The 16,274-nt window shown below is 52.5% G+C and overlaps 8 protein-coding genes across 8 annotated transcripts; 4 read left to right on the top strand and 4 right to left on the bottom strand.

Annotated features, from left to right (window-relative positions):
• Window positions 1–145: 145 nt before the first annotated feature.
• BO66DRAFT_363899 (Nif3-like dinuclear metal center hexameric protein) lies at window positions 146–1,663 on the top strand. The gene is made up of 4 exons (XM_025645137.1): window positions 146–335; window positions 403–446; window positions 512–637; window positions 719–1,663. The coding sequence occupies exons 1-4, from the start codon at window positions 226–228 to the stop codon at window positions 1,558–1,560; spliced, it is 1,122 nt and encodes a 373-aa protein (XP_025508572.1). The 5' UTR covers window positions 146–225; the 3' UTR covers window positions 1,561–1,663.
• Window positions 1,664–1,774: 111 nt separating this feature from the next.
• On the bottom strand, window positions 1,775–4,175 carry cog6 (Golgi transport complex subunit COG6; the record flags this gene model as incomplete). Its single annotated transcript, XM_025645136.1, has 2 exons — window positions 3,848–4,175; window positions 1,775–3,781 (listed from the first exon to the last, which is right to left on the bottom strand). The coding sequence occupies exons 1-2, from the start codon at window positions 4,148–4,150 to the stop codon at window positions 1,775–1,777; spliced, it is 2,310 nt and encodes a 769-aa protein (XP_025508571.1). The 5' UTR covers window positions 4,151–4,175.
• A 161-nt stretch (window positions 4,176–4,336) lies between these two features.
• Window positions 4,337–5,315, top strand: BO66DRAFT_387575 (uncharacterized protein). Its single transcript, XM_025646340.1, has one exon. The coding sequence runs from the start codon at window positions 4,445–4,447 to the stop codon at window positions 5,288–5,290; it is 846 nt and encodes a 281-aa protein (XP_025508570.1). The 5' UTR covers window positions 4,337–4,444; the 3' UTR covers window positions 5,291–5,315.
• A 14-nt stretch (window positions 5,316–5,329) lies between these two features.
• BO66DRAFT_387574 (heat shock 9/12 family protein) lies at window positions 5,330–6,338 on the bottom strand. The gene is made up of 3 exons (XM_025646339.1): window positions 5,873–6,338; window positions 5,615–5,807; window positions 5,330–5,560 (listed from the first exon to the last, which is right to left on the bottom strand). Exons 1-3 carry the CDS (start codon window positions 5,904–5,906, stop codon window positions 5,518–5,520), a joined length of 270 nt encoding a protein of 89 aa, XP_025508569.1. The 5' UTR covers window positions 5,907–6,338; the 3' UTR covers window positions 5,330–5,517.
• A 296-nt stretch (window positions 6,339–6,634) lies between these two features.
• On the top strand, window positions 6,635–8,558 carry BO66DRAFT_387573 (NYN domain-containing protein). Its single transcript, XM_025646338.1, has 2 exons — window positions 6,635–7,827; window positions 7,876–8,558. The coding sequence occupies exons 1-2, from the start codon at window positions 6,904–6,906 to the stop codon at window positions 8,494–8,496; spliced, it is 1,545 nt and encodes a 514-aa protein (XP_025508568.1). The 5' UTR covers window positions 6,635–6,903; the 3' UTR covers window positions 8,497–8,558.
• A 330-nt stretch (window positions 8,559–8,888) lies between these two features.
• Window positions 8,889–10,453, top strand: BO66DRAFT_449527 (putative MFS monocarboxylate transporter). Its single transcript, XM_025651789.1, has 2 exons — window positions 8,889–9,223; window positions 9,280–10,453. The coding sequence occupies exons 1-2, from the start codon at window positions 9,034–9,036 to the stop codon at window positions 10,398–10,400; spliced, it is 1,311 nt and encodes a 436-aa protein (XP_025508567.1). The 5' UTR covers window positions 8,889–9,033; the 3' UTR covers window positions 10,401–10,453.
• A 1,419-nt stretch (window positions 10,454–11,872) lies between these two features.
• BO66DRAFT_407533 (uncharacterized protein) lies at window positions 11,873–13,455 on the bottom strand (the record flags this gene model as incomplete). Its single annotated transcript, XM_025649066.1, has 5 exons — window positions 11,873–11,982; window positions 12,033–12,469; window positions 12,521–12,846; window positions 12,927–13,257; window positions 13,298–13,455. The coding sequence occupies 5 exons, from the start codon at window positions 13,453–13,455 to the stop codon at window positions 11,873–11,875; spliced, it is 1,362 nt and encodes a 453-aa protein (XP_025508566.1).
• Window positions 13,456–14,591: 1,136 nt separating this feature from the next.
• BO66DRAFT_433856 (uncharacterized protein) lies at window positions 14,592–16,230 on the bottom strand (the record flags this gene model as incomplete). Its single annotated transcript, XM_025650729.1, has 2 exons — window positions 14,592–15,457; window positions 15,510–16,230. The coding sequence occupies 2 exons, from the start codon at window positions 16,228–16,230 to the stop codon at window positions 14,592–14,594; spliced, it is 1,587 nt and encodes a 528-aa protein (XP_025508565.1).
• Between the last annotated feature and the right edge of the window lie 44 nt (window positions 16,231–16,274).

Genomic DNA, 16,274 nt, shown 5'->3' with positions numbered 1-16,274 from the left:
AAACCCGGCTGTGGCTGGTGTGGGCGACTAGTATGCATTTGGGGTTTAGTTTACGTCTGTGCGGTTGTGGCGTCAGCTCATCCTCGGCTTCTGGCGAGAACTCCTCTAGCTTCATTGATCTAGAACAAAGGGAAAACCATCGTGAATAAGCTCAATCTAGGTCATATCAAGAAGCAACACCCACCGGAACGTCCATATATATTTGCTTCGACTCGCACAGTGTCTATGAACTCTCTGTTTCGGCGATCGTCTCGTCTTTATTCCACAATGGCTGCTTCTTCGAACCCCGCCTCGTCGCCCTTCACCCAGGCTGTCGTGAGCTCCATGAGGAAGCTGTATGTGATCTCGTCTCGGGCACTGGATACATACTCCATTCTTTAACACTAATCATTCTTCCCATAGCTACCCTGAGTCATTGGCCGACAAAAGCTGGGACAACACCGGCCGTGAGCTCCCTCCGCCAGCCCCATCCCCACGCCCCCTCCATCCACTAATAGTACCGACGATGCAGTACTCCTCGAGGCCCCCTTCAACGCATCGCGCCGCCAGAAGAACTCCGTTCTCCTAGCAATTGACTTGACCAAAGCCGTCGCCGACGAGGCCATTGCGCGCCGCGACTCCATCGTCGTAGCCTACCGTACGCTTCTCTCTATCCGTCCCTGCATCCATTCCACCTCGAAACTAACCCACCTTTCCCTTGTTTCGCGCAAACATACAGACCCCATCATCTTCCGCGGCCTCAAATCCCTGACCTTCACGGACCCGCAACAACAGACCCTCCTCCGCCTGGCCTCCGAAGGCATCAGCGTGTACTCGCCGCACACGGCGATCGACGCGACCCCGGGGGGCATGGCCGACTGGCTGTGCGACATCGTGACCGGCGCCATCACATCCACCACCCCGACAAAACCCACCTTGACACAATCCTCGTCCGCCACGTACTCCCACCCAGTCTACCCCGCCCCGCAACCGGCCACCCAGGCAACCAAAGTCCCCAAGCACACCCGCCACACCATCCTCCCGTCCCCGCCGCCACTCCCCGAAGGCGTCGAGGACACGGCCGGCATGGGCCGCATCGTGACCTTCACGGACCCGGAACCGCTGACCGCCATCGTCGACCGCATCGCCCAGGGCGTCGGGTTCCCCGGCGGGATCCCCATCGCCATCCCGCAGGGTGCCTCGGTGGATGCACTGAAGATCCGCACGGTGGGCGTGTGCCCCGGCTCCGGGTCCGGCGTGCTGATGAAGAAATCCCCGATCCCCGATCTGCTGTTCACGGGCGAGCTGAGCCACCACGAGGCGCTGGCGGCCATCGAGCGCGGGTCCGTGGTCGTGGCGCTGGCGCATTCGAACACCGAGCGCGGGTACCTGCGGGCCGTGATGCGCGAGAAGTTGGCCAAGGAGGTGGAGGAGACCTGGCGGGTGCTGAGGGAGGAAGGGCTGCAGCAGCAGAAGGATGCGGAGGAGGGGTTGAAGGAGGTGTTTGCCGATGGCTCGTGCGAGGTGGCGGTTAGTGAGAAGGATCGGGATCCGTATGGGATTATGGTGAGACAGGGTTAAAGTGTTTGAAGAAGACCCATGTGGTGGGGACTTGGGTGGAAATGAGCATGAGATAGCTTCGTGTAAGTTGAGTCTCTTGCCGAGAGAGAATAATAGTACTCGCATCAACAAACGTATAAATCTATTTACAATTCCAACAAGTCAAACCAGAGTGCAAGTTCATCAACCAATATATACAATACCACACCACACACACACCTTCTCAAAGTATCTACTAGCTCAGTAGAACCCGGATCTCGCCCGTCGTCCGAGGGAACAACTTCCTCAGGCCCCATTCCTTCTCGTCCTCCCCGGCCTCCTCCTCATCCTCCCCACCTTCGACTACACCTTTCTCCTCCGCCCCATCCACACCTTCATCCCCATGACCACCACCCTTGGCCAACGAGCTCCTCCGCGCCTCATCCGCCCCGATAATCATCCCCTCAACGAACTCAAAGTCGCGACAGAACGCCTCGACCGCCTCCTCAGTCACGCTCTTCACGAACGTCGCGCTCTGCACCCGCTTCAGATGATCCGTGGCGTCCATGAGCGCCGACGGCAGGAAGTCGTCGAGCTGTTGGCTGGTGATGATGAGGGCGTCGGGCTGGAAGGCGGGCAGGGTGGTGATCTGTGCGATATCGGAGAGTTGGGGCTGCTGCTGTTGTTGGGCTTGTTGATTAGCTGGGTCGGTGGGCTTGGGGGCGGCGGACGGAGGAGAGAAGGGTTCCAGGGCTATGAGGAGAGTCTGGAGGCCGGATTCGGTAAGGAGGTAGTTGTGTTGGATGGAGAGGAGGTCCATGCGCAGGGCGGAGAGGGTCGCGCTGAGGGGTGGGAGGTGGGTTGCGCTGGCGAAGGGGTACGGGGTGAGGGTTGCGCGGGTGGCGAGGTGGATGTTCGTGAGGTAGATGGTTCGTTGAGTGGGAGGGAGGTCCTGGGCTGTGAATTTGGCGAGGTCGAGGAATGGGTCCAAGGCACAGCGGAGAACTGGGGTGAATCTGTTGGGCGTGGGTTCTTGGGTGGTGCTGATCTTGTTGTTGTTGTCGGTGGGGGAGGAGGGTAGTTCCTCTGCGCCGAAGGAGATGTCGTGCGATTTCATGAGAAGGGTGAGCGATTCTAGGGCGTCTTGGATAAATTGCGGGGGTGAGAGATCGTCTGGCGGGGTGAGGGCCGAGTGATCGGTCGAAAGACTGCCGACTTCCTCCTGCATGAGGGTTTCGAAGTGGTGGAAGGTGAATCTCTCCAGGGTTTCGAGGAGCTCGGCCAGGTTGGATTGAGATCCAAGGAGTTTGGCGAAGGTTGTTCGGTAGAAGGAGAGGAGGTTGACCACCTTGTAGCATGTAACGGGGTCATCGTGGCCTTGAATGACCAATTCGACTCGCTGGCGAAGGGCCCGTGAGACGCCGACCAGGTCACGGTTGACGAGATCGCTGAGGGCTTTCTGTCCGTCGAAGGTGACTTCTTGGTCTTCATCGATGCGTGACCACGGCTCACTACTTAGGCCGGCCTGGATGCCCTTGGCGAGCTCCTCGCCGTCGTCAACAAATAAGGATTCCAGGGCTTCCCGTTCCGAAACAGTGGTTGAGTGCACCCAAGCCAGCATATCGCCAATGTAGCGCAGAGGATCGTGTGCAGAAAACTCGATCGGCTTCACCTGACGGTCACCGCCACCTCCGGCAACTGCATCCGTAAGAGCATAGTGGAAGGCATCAGAGAGAACGTAATCCCGAGCCTCAGCGAAGAAATCCAGACAACTGTGAAACAGACTGGGTCGCTCCGCCAGCACGCGGAGAACGCGCCGGATGGAGCTGCTGATGCGAGGGTCTTCCAGGTTGAGAGACCGGAACTCTTTCTGAATCCATCGATAGAGCTTCTGATAGGCGGAGTTCAGGCTCCTGGTGCTCTTCTCCATGAGCTCCAGACCGAGTCGCTCGTTCTCTCCACCTAGAAGCACTTCGCAGTCCCGGTGCACCTGCTTCACTCGGGCAAGGACCTCGAAGAAGTGGTCATCAATTGGTTCCTCTGCAGCCGTCAATACCAGAATTTCCTCCTCCGGGACAACAAAGTGTTGCGTGAACGCATCGAGCAGCTGTTGTTTGGTCTCCGCCTCGGTCTTTTGCCTCATCAACGCAGACGCTTCTTCCAGAACGGGCGTTGTATCCTGTTTGGCCAGAACAATATGTTTGCGCATCTCCTCGCACGTTTGGTTGAGGTTGGTGATGACCGTTCCGATCCGCTTCAGTTGCTATTGAATCATATAGTGTCAGTATCACTTCACTCCCAGCTCTGGCTCCATGGGGGCCTATCTTACCTCCGCAACCTTGCCAAAGTCGCGCACAATCTCAGCATTGCAGTCGACGACTTCCTTCTGAACGTCTAGACGGAGTTGCCTTCGGACTTCTGCAGTATTATGGATTCCTCGGAGACTGAGGGTCTCCAAAGCATCACGAATGTCTGAATCCGCGTATGAGGCGGAAAGTACACTTGTCAATCGGTTGGACAGCGCATTGGATCGCTGCTGGGTCGGGGGAGAGAGCGGAGAGGAAGCTGGGGAGGAGGCTTTTGTCGAAGTATGGCTTGTTAGATGTGCATTCGGTGGGAAATAGCTCGCCATGGTGGCTTGATCGAATGGCGCCTGAGCCAGCTGCGTGTAGAGGATAATTGGGAGCTGCGGAGTATCGCAACAGAAGCGGAGAAAGGCCCGCAGGCGGAAAAGGAGCGGCGGGAGCTTGCTTATGTCAGGCGTTTTCAGGAACAAACACACCCCGCGGAGAAGAAGGAGCTGGCAACCATGTTCATGGATGCATTGATTGTTGGCTTTGTGTCATTCTTCTCTAATTTCAACTCATACGAGGCCCTTTCTGCATAGTATCACCTCAAACCACTCTTACAGATTGCCATACTCTCCATGGATAGTCCTCTTTTCTCCCCCGCCAAGGCACGTCAAGCTGCCATTGAAGCCAAGGATTGGGCCTATGTGAACACCTGGCTGAACCGGCAGTATGCGCCTAACCCAATCCCCAAGTTTGAACGGAATGAAGACACATTACGGACCTTGCTTGCCCTCGCTGCCGCCAATGATACGGCGGATGAAGAGGCAATGGTAGTGCATGAAGCACGCGAGCAAGCGGTGCAAGCCTACAAGTCTCAGGAACGGAGCGAGGCGACGAAAAAAATCGAAATCTTGGATGAGATAGAGCTCTCACTTGATGAGAGCGGTAGACAGAGTCTTGACGATCTGGCGGAAACGACTGCAGTGCTTGGGGCTTTGAGCACCGATGCAGTTGACCTCGGTCAGTCTATCATTGACCTCACGACGGAGGAATTCAACGTGCAGGAGCAAATGTCTAAAGTGGAAGCACTGCAAAACTATCTGGAGAGAGAGCTGGCTACTCTGCGGGCGCAACTGGATGACCTTCGGAATAATGAAGCTTTTGAGACGCCTGCTGATCTCCCAGCATTGACGGCCGAGTGGACACGGAATACCAAGTCGCTGGGTGCGAAAGTGGGTGAGTATCAGGACAAAGTCGCTTCTCTTTCAAGGAACAGGGGCAAGGAACCTCGACTGGAAGATGTCATGGCAAAAGAGGCGGACGTGATAAAGCTTCTTGAAACAGTCAGAAGTCTGGAGACAAGGATAAACATGCTCCATGATCTTCCCGAAGATGTCCCTGGGGCTCGCGCGAATTGCAAGGAGCTAGAAAGGGAACTCCAAAGATTTGTTCGTGAACGAGATGAAATGGCTAACAGATAGAGGGAATGAGAATATTTAATTACGAAGAATGCACAAAGCTCTGTTGAATGTTGTATTAAACCTAGTGAGAGTAGTACAGTCAAAGGCTTGGTATCGTCAACTCATGAAAATCATAAGAACAATCTGCCCATAGCCGCCAGTGTTCCTCCGGCAATGATTCACAAGATGAAAACCGAAAGTCCGCTGCAACCCATGTTACAGTTGTACTTGGGTATTATGAAACCGATTTAGTTGTCGCCGAGGCCGACAGCGTTCTTGATCTTGTCACCACTGCTTGATAGTTAATATCAATCGTCAATTAGGACAAGGATGGAGGATACTGACATGGACTGGGAAGCACCACCGTGGGCGGTGTTGTCGTGGGAGCGCTGGGTCTTGTCGAAAGCCTCCTGAGTGGTGGACTTGGACTGGTCGGACTGGGTGCCACGAGCAAGGCGATCAGTGGTGTCGGTGAAGGTCTCCTTGACCTTGTCCTGGGTGGACTTGGTGGAGTCAGGAGTGATCTCCTCCTTGGCCTCTGCAGATGCATGTGAGTTATCAAGTCCGCAGCGAGGGGGGGGGGCAACTGCAGTAGACACTTACTGGTAGAGAAATCCTTGCGACCGGCGTCAGACATGTTGATTGATTGTTGTTTGAACGGAAGTTGTTCTCGAAAGAAGTTGTAGTAGAGAGTTGAGAAGTTTAGTTGATTGCGTGAGATTGTTGGTTGATGGAGAAAAAAATTTGAGAAGGTTGATGAAGAGGACTTTATATAACATTTGACTCCCATAGAAACCACTCGATGACGTCGTTTCGTTCATCTTCCACATTCACCATCACACGCCATCCGAGCCCTCTGTTTCGTATCCAGGGACGTTTCCATGGAAGAGATACCAGCGAATGGACGTCATCATGAGGAAGTTACCCCGGCCCCAATCATGGGGCAAGATCGAGATGATAGTCCTAGTCTGACGGATGTGGATGGCCTTTGGCTCCATTTGGGATACTGAGGCTTGCAGAGAATCAGGGAATTTTCCCACTTGCGATTGAGTCCAGATCCAAGTCTGGAACATGACGTCGTCATGACTCCATCCCCAGATTTCTGAAAACAGCTTAGCGCGTGTACAGCCGCCAAGCCCCCGGATTATCATTCTCACAGCTCCGAAATGAAGCTACCCTACTTTAGGACTAGCTCTGATTGGATCTATAACAAGCAAGCGGTCACAGTAGACAGAAAAGTGACAGTTGTTCACCGCCACCCGATGACTCCGCCCCGTTCGAGCCCGAGTCGCCCCATGCCTAACCGTTGCTGGCGCTTCCCGTCTCTCCTTCTGAATACTCATTCTTTCTCCTCTCTCTCTCTCTCTCTCTCCTTCCTGCTTTCCATGCCAACGTTCTCTATACGGGTCTTTCGACCACCATGTGGATTTTCTGCATCTTGATGCTTTCAACTTCTTCAACTTCTTTTGCAGACCCATTCTCATAGTCTTGTGATTCGTGTGATTTCTTCCAGTCAGCCAGTCTTTCCTATCTTTTCCCATTGATATCAACAACCCCGCCCTTATCTATCTTGGGCGCCTATTGAAGTCTCCTTGCTCCACACACCTTATTGTTTCTCGTTGTCGAATCTTTCAATGCCATCGTCTGCTGAGTCCAATTCGAACTGGGATTTCACTGCGGTGATAAACCTTCTTCGCACGCCTACCTACGGCGGCGGCAGCTCATATGCACCTTATCGCCACCGTGATTCTCTCCCAGCTTCCCAGTCTACCGAGGTAGCAAATCAGGATGATCCCACTTCAAAAATCTCCCAGCAACCTCAACTGAGCTCGGGGGTTCGCTCTCCAAGGCTTGGTGATTTTGGGTCACTGTGGGATTACTTGGGTGATGCCAGCAACCTGTCGTCCGATACAGACATTGAACCCCAAGCTCAAGGCCTGTCCCCATCCTCGCCACCGAACCTTCCGATCGAAATACTTCAACGCCATTCGTCCAGGAAGTCGGTAGTGAAGGACACCGACCAAGAACCTCCTCGGACACCCCCCAAACCCATCCCTAGCTCTGGGATTGCAAGAGCACGCAAAGTGCAAGCCAAGGTCATTGCTGAAACATGCAAGGCCAGCCCCAACAATGCATCAGCCAAAGCTACTCACGACCTGAGCTCAAGTGAGAGCAGCCAGGGTGCAGATTCGGACGGCAGTTTGAGTGTCTTCGATCCTCCCCTCACTACAAAAAAAGGAATCCTTTCCTTGGTTCCTCCGCAAGTGGGTGCAGCGAGTACTTCTGTCGACCCATACGATACCCCACCATCCTCATACGATGAGACGGTGGAGCCTTTGGCTTCGAAAGTTGCCAAGTGCCCGCCTAACCCCGACCCTTTGAGTATCCAGTCTATTACCTACAAGTCGGCCACGGAGCGGAGAATTGGTCTCTTGACCAAACTGTTGAAAAACTTCCCGGATTATGCAAATATCGTTGCCCAGGCGAATCGTCCTGTGGTCAGTAAGAAGGACAAGAATCCATGCCGTCCTATCCACGTCTTCGTGGATATGTCTAATGTAAGTCTCGCCATATGAAGCACCATATGCATAACTAACGCGTTTTAGATTATGGTTGGCTATCACGATACCATGAAGCTGTCTCGGAATATCCCTGTGAAGACGCGCATTCGGCGGTTGCCATTGTCCTTCCAAAACTTTTCTTTGATCCTAGAACGCGGGCGGCCCACTGCCAAGCGAGTCTTGGTTGGGTCTGACCGGTTTGCTGCCATCCGTGAAGGTGAACAGCTTGGCTACGAAACCAACATCCTTAATCGTGTGCACAAGGTCAAGCACATGACCGCCCGTCAGTTGAAGTTTCGAAAGAATCTTCGGACGGGCTCCCACGACCCCGGTAGTGGTTCTGAAACGAACGAGGGACCGGAGGAGCGTTGGGTTGAGCAGGGTGTGGACGAAATTCTACATCTGAAGATCTTGGAGAGTCTGCTTGATACAGACGAACCTGCCACCATTGTTCTTGCCACGGGCGACGCGGCGGAAGCCGAGTTCTCGGGTGGGTTCATGAAAATGGTGGAAAGAGCACTGCGACGCGGGTGGACGGTGGAGTTGGTCAGTTTTACTCCAGTTACTAGTTATGCTTATCGCCGGAAGGACTTTCGCGCGAAATGGGGAGGTCAGTTCCGGATTATCGCGTTAGATGACTACCTTGAGGAGCTCCTCGATATGTGAATTCTGCAATAAGGCCACGCACTGGCATCCAGCTTTGAAGTTTTTAATCCATAATATTTGCGTAAATTGTATAATTCCCCTTCCAGCTTGAGACTCGACTTTCACCCTATATGCTCAATTGCGGCGGAGTGTCTGGAGCAGAGCTAGTGACAGACGCTGAGGTTATAGATGTAGCACTGCCGACACAGACGTAGTACCCATACTCCATATCCCCCGGGGTTCCAGCTACAGAACTGGGCCATGGTGAGATCGTAAGTGTTAAGGATGGTTTGGGCAGCTGTCACACTTGTTGACATAGTAGTACTTGTCACCTACCTTTCTCCTGCTCATCAGCCCCGGAAGGAACATCCGATCAACCCCCAAACTCAAACTTGACCCGTTATCTAATCTATCTCATCTCCAATCTCCACAGCACGCCCTTTGGTGACATCGCCCAAAGCGCTATTCTTCCGAGTATAAAAGGGAGCACGTCGCGGGCGTTCTTGGGTTATTATTCATCGTTAGTTACTGATTCTGCAGCCCCCATACTGTGCGATCATGCATCACAACGCCGATACATCGAATCAAGAATTGACTGTTCTTAACCAAGAACCGGGGCCATCCTCCGACGATGTCAACCCCACTGGAGCCGTTAGTCTGGCTTTCCCCGAGGGTGGGCGCGATGCATGGACTTGTCTCCTGGGTTCTTTCTTGATCATGTTTCCATCTTTTGGGTTCCAGGCAGCTAGTGAGGATCCTGAGTACCATCCACTGGCGTTGGAGTCGATCATTGACTTTTTGCAGTCGGATCCGTGCAGGACTACATCAGCGTCAACCAGCTTGCGCACTACAGCGTTCGAGATGTTGGTTGGATTACCGCCATCTTCGTTTTCCTGACTCTGTTCCTCGGGGTTCAAGTCGGGCCACTCTTTGATCGCTATGGGCCCCGAATGCTGCTCGCTTGTGGCTCCCTGGCCAGCTTCTTGTCCTATCTACTTCTCGCCCAATGCTCCCGGTACTGGCATTTCATTCTCTGTCTCAGTATTCTGGGGGGAACATCTGCTGCCATTGTGACGACCGTCGCTATCAGTGTCCTGAGCCACTGGTTCTTCCGCCGTCGCGGGCTCGCGTCGGGGATCTGCATGGCCGGTTCTTCTGCAGGCGGGGCCATCTTGCCCCTCATCCTGCGCAAGTGCTTCAGTCACTACGGGTGGACCTGGTCCGTTCGTATTATGGCCTTTGTGGCCCTGGCCTGCTACTCGCTGGGAATCTTCCTTGTCAAGGGGCGTCTTCCGGCCAGTACCCAGAGTCGCGCCATAGTCGACTTCCAGGTGTTTCGCTCGCCTCGCTTCTGCTTCCTCGCCATCGCCGTCTTCTCGTTTGAGTTTATCATCTTTGGATGTGTCTCCCTGCTGCCTACATACGTTCGCTACGCCGGTCTCTCTCTCGACACCCAGTTTTACTCCCTCACTGTGCTCAACAGTATGAGTCTGATGGGCAGAGTGCTCCCCGGTCTTGCTGCCGATCTTTTCGGCCGGTTCAACACCCTTCTTTCCTTGGTGGTGATGACCCTCATAGTCATGGCGGCGGTCTGGATTCCCGTCGGATCTCACGGTCGAGCAACCCTGTATACTGTGGTTGCTATCTTTGGGTTCGGATCCGGGGGGTGGATCTCGCTGGCGCCGGTCTGTGCGGGACAATTGTGTCGGACGGAGGAGTATGGCCGCTTCTACGGGACCATTTACAGTGTCGCGGCATTTGGAGGGCTGCTGACGGTTCCCATCGGAGGAGAGTTGCTGCAGACGACCACACCGCAGGTGTTGGTGGGATTTTATGCCGCAGTGCTAGTCGTCGGGTTGGTGAGTATCGTCTGTTCGCGCTGGGCGCTCTTGGAATGGAAGTGGAGGTGGAAGGTGAAGATCTAGATAGGTACTTGGTAGATAAGTGCACATCTCAAGTAGTACATACTCCATATAAGCATCGTACGATATTCATTTACTTGCTCCTCATTTCTCTTCGCATCACCCACCTGGCCTTCGCATTTCACCCGTGGCTCCGATCCATCCCCTCGGGGCAGCAAGAATCTACACCGGACACGGGAAAGTACAATTCCCTCCGTCTACTACTTCGGCAACGAGACCTATCTTACCGAAGACATGCATACGCTTCCGCTCTTTAAATCAATCACATGCATCAGTTCCCTGTAATTGTAGGCGCAATCCTGATGATTCCGATGTCAATAGAAGTCAATAGTTGCGGTGCGGGATGGCGCAGGTCCTTCAATGTACCTACCTCGACATCTGAGCTCCAATCCTTCCACGCCAGACGAACAGCAATTGACACGCCATGACGGACTACCGGCGGCCGCACGGTACGATCGAGCCTGCTACCAGCCCGCCGCGCAGGCTGTTTATCTCCAGAACAACAAACAAATCAATCCCGTCCGTCTACTACTTTAGCAACCAGATTATCTTGTGAAATCTATATATCTATATATAAATATATACATCTACTCTGGGCTAATATTAAACCAACTATATACAGTAGTTCCATTTATGTATACGCGAAAGTCTGGTACTAATGCTAATATAAATCAATAATATCGCCGATCGAGGCCTCGAAGGAACTAAGATTCATAGATAGATGGTTGTTTCATTGATTCTAGCTATCTCGATTGCATACATGTCGCCTTCCCGAAGCGGTGAAAGGGGGGGGGGGCAGTACTTACATCGGGGAGCCGAAGGCAACACTCCCCCCCACGAACAAGCGGACGGCACCACGGCGATCGAGATGCCGGAAGCATGAAGGAAAAAAGGAAATAACTCGACGTCTCTAAGAAGGACGTGGAATAACAAAGGCAGTATCGAAGTGTCGAGAAAGAGTATTCGGAATCGACGTCACGACGAGAGCTCAGCGATTCGATGTAACGAGAAGGATTCAACGAATGCCTGGAAGTTTCCTGTGGATCGATTCGTCGAATGGCCACTGCTTCAACGGCTTCGAGCGGAAGTCGAGGTCTTGAGTGTCGTCCTGTTCGAGGAACCATTTCTCGATATCGTAGAGGATGCGCTGCGCACGAGAGGTGAACATAGTATCGAGAGTCTTGCCTTCACCCAAAAGGTAAATTTCCAGTGCGGTAGCACAGCGCCCGCGAGGACCACCTCGCTCGCATGAACCATCTCGCTCAATTTACTTACATTAAGTGCTTGCTTACTTAGTTGTGGTGACGTGCTTCGCATGCCCTGGCCGAGGCTGATCAGGAGTCACCCGATGGCCAGCCAGGACCTCGTGGTATAAGATTGACCAACCTACTAGCATTAGAACTTTCATTGAAGGACAACTGCAAAAAGAACGTAGTAAGCCTTGACACACATACTAATTTGAAGACAAATTCATATCAATTTTGTAGGCGAGCTTTATATATGGGTAACCTCTGCCGACCAAAGACTTGTAACTCTGTGTAATCTGCTGGGAAGATGGCATGGATGAGATTTGGCTCACGGTGGACTGGTATACTGTCAGCAACATGAAGTGAAGTCAGAGAGAACAGAACTGACCTTTGCTACGCAAAGTGGTCGCACAATCGATGACAATCCATTCTTGAATTGTGCCGTCCTCTATCCAGCCATAGTACGCTCCTCCCTCGCGGAACCTCGAGACATGCTCGTCAATCTTCCTGTGGTCACGGAGGACTTCGATGGCCCACTTCTTCTCGGGTATGTAGAAATCCACTCTGCCATCCTGCGTTCTGGACCACTCCGAGCAAATTGGAACCGCCTGCCCAGCGACCGACCTGAATGCTTTATAGAACTCGTCTTGGTACTGAGCTTCCACAGCCCTATATGTCGATGCGCTGGACATTTTCTTCCCCTTGGAGGCACGTCGTAAAGACATGACGGAAAAGCGACCGAGGACTTCACAACAAAGGGTTTGAAGCGTATCAAATCGTAGGGGCAGAGAGGCTGGTATACCGCCAACAAATTTTTCGACCCACCTAGTTCTGTTTAGGATCTTTCAAAGGAGGTAACATATAAGAGGAACTTACTTCTCGTGTAGACGTGACGGAAGAACAACCATGTCTTTTCCAAGAGGGCAAGTGGCATCAAGCACGATGGTCTTATATATCCAGCCGTTCACATAACATTGACCCATCCCTTCATTGTTCTCCTCCCATTCAATGCTTCCTTGCTCCGCAATATCTCCAAGGACATTGACAACTCGAGGTGTCAGTTTAGGGCCTTTCGGAAAAGAGCGAGCGACAGAGCAAGATGCGAGATGCGTCCAAACTTCTTCATCTTCTTTCAAGCAGAGAATAACATGCTGTTTCGTCATCACGGGTAGTTTCCCATGTGTAATCGGGCTGCGATAGTACTGGAGCCTAAATCAGCCACATAGTTCCATTCACACTTGACCAAAGATCATTGCCAAGATGGATAGTAAACAAAACATACTTCATAGATGTAGGATAGTATCGCGTTTACAGCTCCGGGATGTCCATTTGTGAAAGAGAATATATAGCCACCGGCTTCCTCATGTAGAGTGAAGTTGTCGTGATACTGGTACTTGATTTTTCGGGAAACAGCGTCGTCAAATTCGAGCCTGGTGTAAAAAAGGCCTATTTGCGGGGAGCCTGGAAACTGTTGCGGAGTGATAGTAATGCGCTGGCTCGTGGTAAATTCGGCTGGGATAAAGGGACCAGGCTCGACGCCGGTGGTTGGACTCCCATAAGAACAGACGAGGCAAATTCGCATGTCTTTCTTGACGACACCACTCAAGTTGCTCCTTGATAATTTCGCCCCAGAGTATCTCATCTTTGTATGACGCCTGTGCCTCGTCAACAAGAAGCAGAGAGTTTGGAGCGGAAAAGGCTGCTGGATTCTGCTTTGGGTAGCGATCCTTGAGCTTAAGCCCCAACACATCCCAAGCGTTATCGTAATCATCGGGAGCAAATTTGATAAGGTGTACTCCCCATGTGCCCATGAAAAAGACTTTCCAGCCGTTCTCGATAAGATGATCACGAAGCAGGCGAGCAAGCATCGTCTTTCCGCTCGCAGGAGTGCCCCGAACATGGGTAACTAGATTGTTTTTGATAATGTCGGCTAGTACTGAAACTGTGTCCTGTCGAGGACAGATGTTCGGGTCCTGCGCCTTAAGCGTGACTGTGACCGCGACACACTATTAGCTAGGATATGAGAGCAGTACAGACAGAACATAACCTTTGGATACTTCACTGGTCTCAACGTGCGGTTGCTCTAGACCACTGACGAACGGCGAACCTTCGGACAGAATCTCGAAATCATCATGCATCTCAAGCGTATGGCTGCACTCTTTGCATAGATCAAGTCGGCTGACTTGCTTGGACTTGTCAAGATAAACGGGGTGAATGCCTCGTTCACAGGGGCAGGGTAGTCTTATGTTCCCTGATGTGAGGAAATCGTTACACTTCCCTGCAGCCATGATTCGAACAATCGACAGCGTGGATAAGCACGATGCTACTGGGCTGTCAGCGCTGGCGGATTGCATGTCGAATCGTGTGTCGTAGCAGTGACAGGAGCTATAATAAGAAGGGAGAAACGGAAGGTGCTAAAGTAGGCCGAAGAAGGTGGGGAGGAAGAGACAGCCTGGAGGGGCTTGAGTGGTTAGGGAAACAGACGGAGCCATTAACAGACGGAGCCATTAACAGATGGAGCCATTAACGGGTGGAGCCATTAACAGATGGAGCCATTAACAGATGGAGCCATTAACAGACGGAGCCTTAACAGACGGAGCCTTAACAGACGGAGCCATTGAAAGCGAGTTCCGCAGTGACTCTAGGAGACCAACGGACGGAGGTAGATTTGGCTAACCAGTCAGCTCCAAGGTTGGCGGGTTCTTTGTCCCATGAAGTATACCTGTAGGCGGAGGACAACCACCGACGGAAGCAGGACGCGGGAGACAAAAAAACAGGATAACAAAAAGGAACATACTAAAGACACCTTACAAGGTTCTCAGAGCAGCCTATGCCCACGCGCAGTGAAGTTTTTCCATGAACCCAATGCCGAGGATTCTCACTAAATTCTAGACTACCAGCCACATGCATGGATGGGCTTGTAAGATTTAGCCACATGCCTCGGGTGTCATGTGCAGACACCATTCGAGCTAGATGCAAGGCATTGCTTGCTCTTCACATCCCGTACACAATGGACCTGACGCCCATTGCCCGAGGCCAATTCAAGAGCACGAGAGCGTTTTAGCCACTTCACGTCTTCCAAGTCAATGACAAACAAGTGGCGGCCCACATCGTCCCACAGCATATTACGCCACTCACTGTCACCATGGATGATTCCGTGCGATTGTAGAACAGCCAGAGTCTCATTGCGCTCCCTTTCAAAGAAGCTGGAGTTTTGGTCGTTGATAAAATACTGAAGTCGCATCCCAGACCAACTTAAAATCATCATCTGCACCATTAGTTGACCGTGATACCAATATGCAACACTTGGGTTGAACATCCCAATGCAGACAGGGATATAATAGCCCTGCAGGCTTTTCAGGTGGCTGTAGTTTTCCAACTCTGCCTGAAGACGATACTGCTTCTTTGTTGTGGTGGCTTTGATGACCACTGTGTATCCATGTGTGAGAAGGGTTGCCTTCATCAAGAAGCCCGTTCGGCCGCGTACATGTAACTGTTCAAATCCCTCATGTCGATTCTGTGCTAGTTGATGGTGGAGTCTGCGCGTGAAGTCTGCTGGGCCTATTGAATGCCTCTGACTGCTAGGATATTGCCGATGGCTCCGAAAATTTGGGCATTCCTCATCCAGGGGATTTCGGTTGACTATGCCACGTATACAGGCCATCGTACAGTAAGTTCGTGTAGTCTGGTTATCCACTTGAGACTTCTCGGCCTTGTCGCGCTGGCCAAATGACTGGGTGTTTGTTGCCCCTGCTTCGACTCGACCGGCTGCGCGCTGCTGCTGCGGTAGACGGAGAATGATTTTCTTCATCACTACCGCTTCCTTCGGTAGACGAATTCTTTGGAGTCGATATTTCCGGCTGACAGCGAGCTCGCGGCCGTGTGTTATGTGTCTTCGGCTCAAACTTCCAGTGCGAAGGTCGATAAATAAAGGTTGCCGGGCCTTCACGTCGACTGGTTTCGGGGATCTCCCGCAGAATGTCTAAATATTCGACTTTCCAAGTCGTAAGCTCTTCGTGTTCTGTATCATGCCACTCTTGTGATGGAGCCTTGGCAGCGAGCGCTCCAAGAGTGAACGCGAGCACCTGGCCGATAGCAGTCCGGTGGAGACGGCACTGATCGTTCGCCTGTACGTCTTGATTTGGCACACATAAGTAGTACTGAACAACAGTAGGATCTTCTGGGATATGGAGAAAAACAAAAGCTTCTCCGGTACAGATATAGCCATCTTGAACCCCACTATCGATCATATATGAGAAGATCTGAGTGACCACAGCAGCGACAAGACGGGTGGCATGATATTCAAACGTATCGCCTTCCTGATTAATAACATCGCGGGCCAGGTCCATCTCATGCAGACCCGCCACCAGTTCCGAGATTGTCACCTTGTGTGGTGCTTTGAACTGCACCGCGTATATCGGTCTCCTTCGCTCGTTAGCCACGGTATGTACGCAGAACTGGTCAGCGCGGCGATTGCGCTTTCGTGGAGTGTGAGGCTGCTTCTGATTCCGGGTGACTCTTCCACCATGTCTGGTATTCGTCCGTTGTGGAGGCGATCGCGCGTTGCGGAGACTCAATTGCACCATGCTGTTCTCCAGCGAGGTTTCCGCACGGTCAAAGAATGTGACTC

This window comes from Aspergillus aculeatinus (assembly GCF_003184765.1).
Source record: "Aspergillus aculeatinus CBS 121060 unplaced genomic scaffold BO66scaffold_2, whole genome shotgun sequence".
In the NCBI taxonomy this organism is placed as follows: domain Eukaryota; kingdom Fungi; phylum Ascomycota; class Eurotiomycetes; order Eurotiales; family Aspergillaceae; genus Aspergillus; species Aspergillus aculeatinus.
Note: the sequence above shows the minus strand (reverse complement) of the source record. Positions and strands in the feature narration are given on the sequence as shown.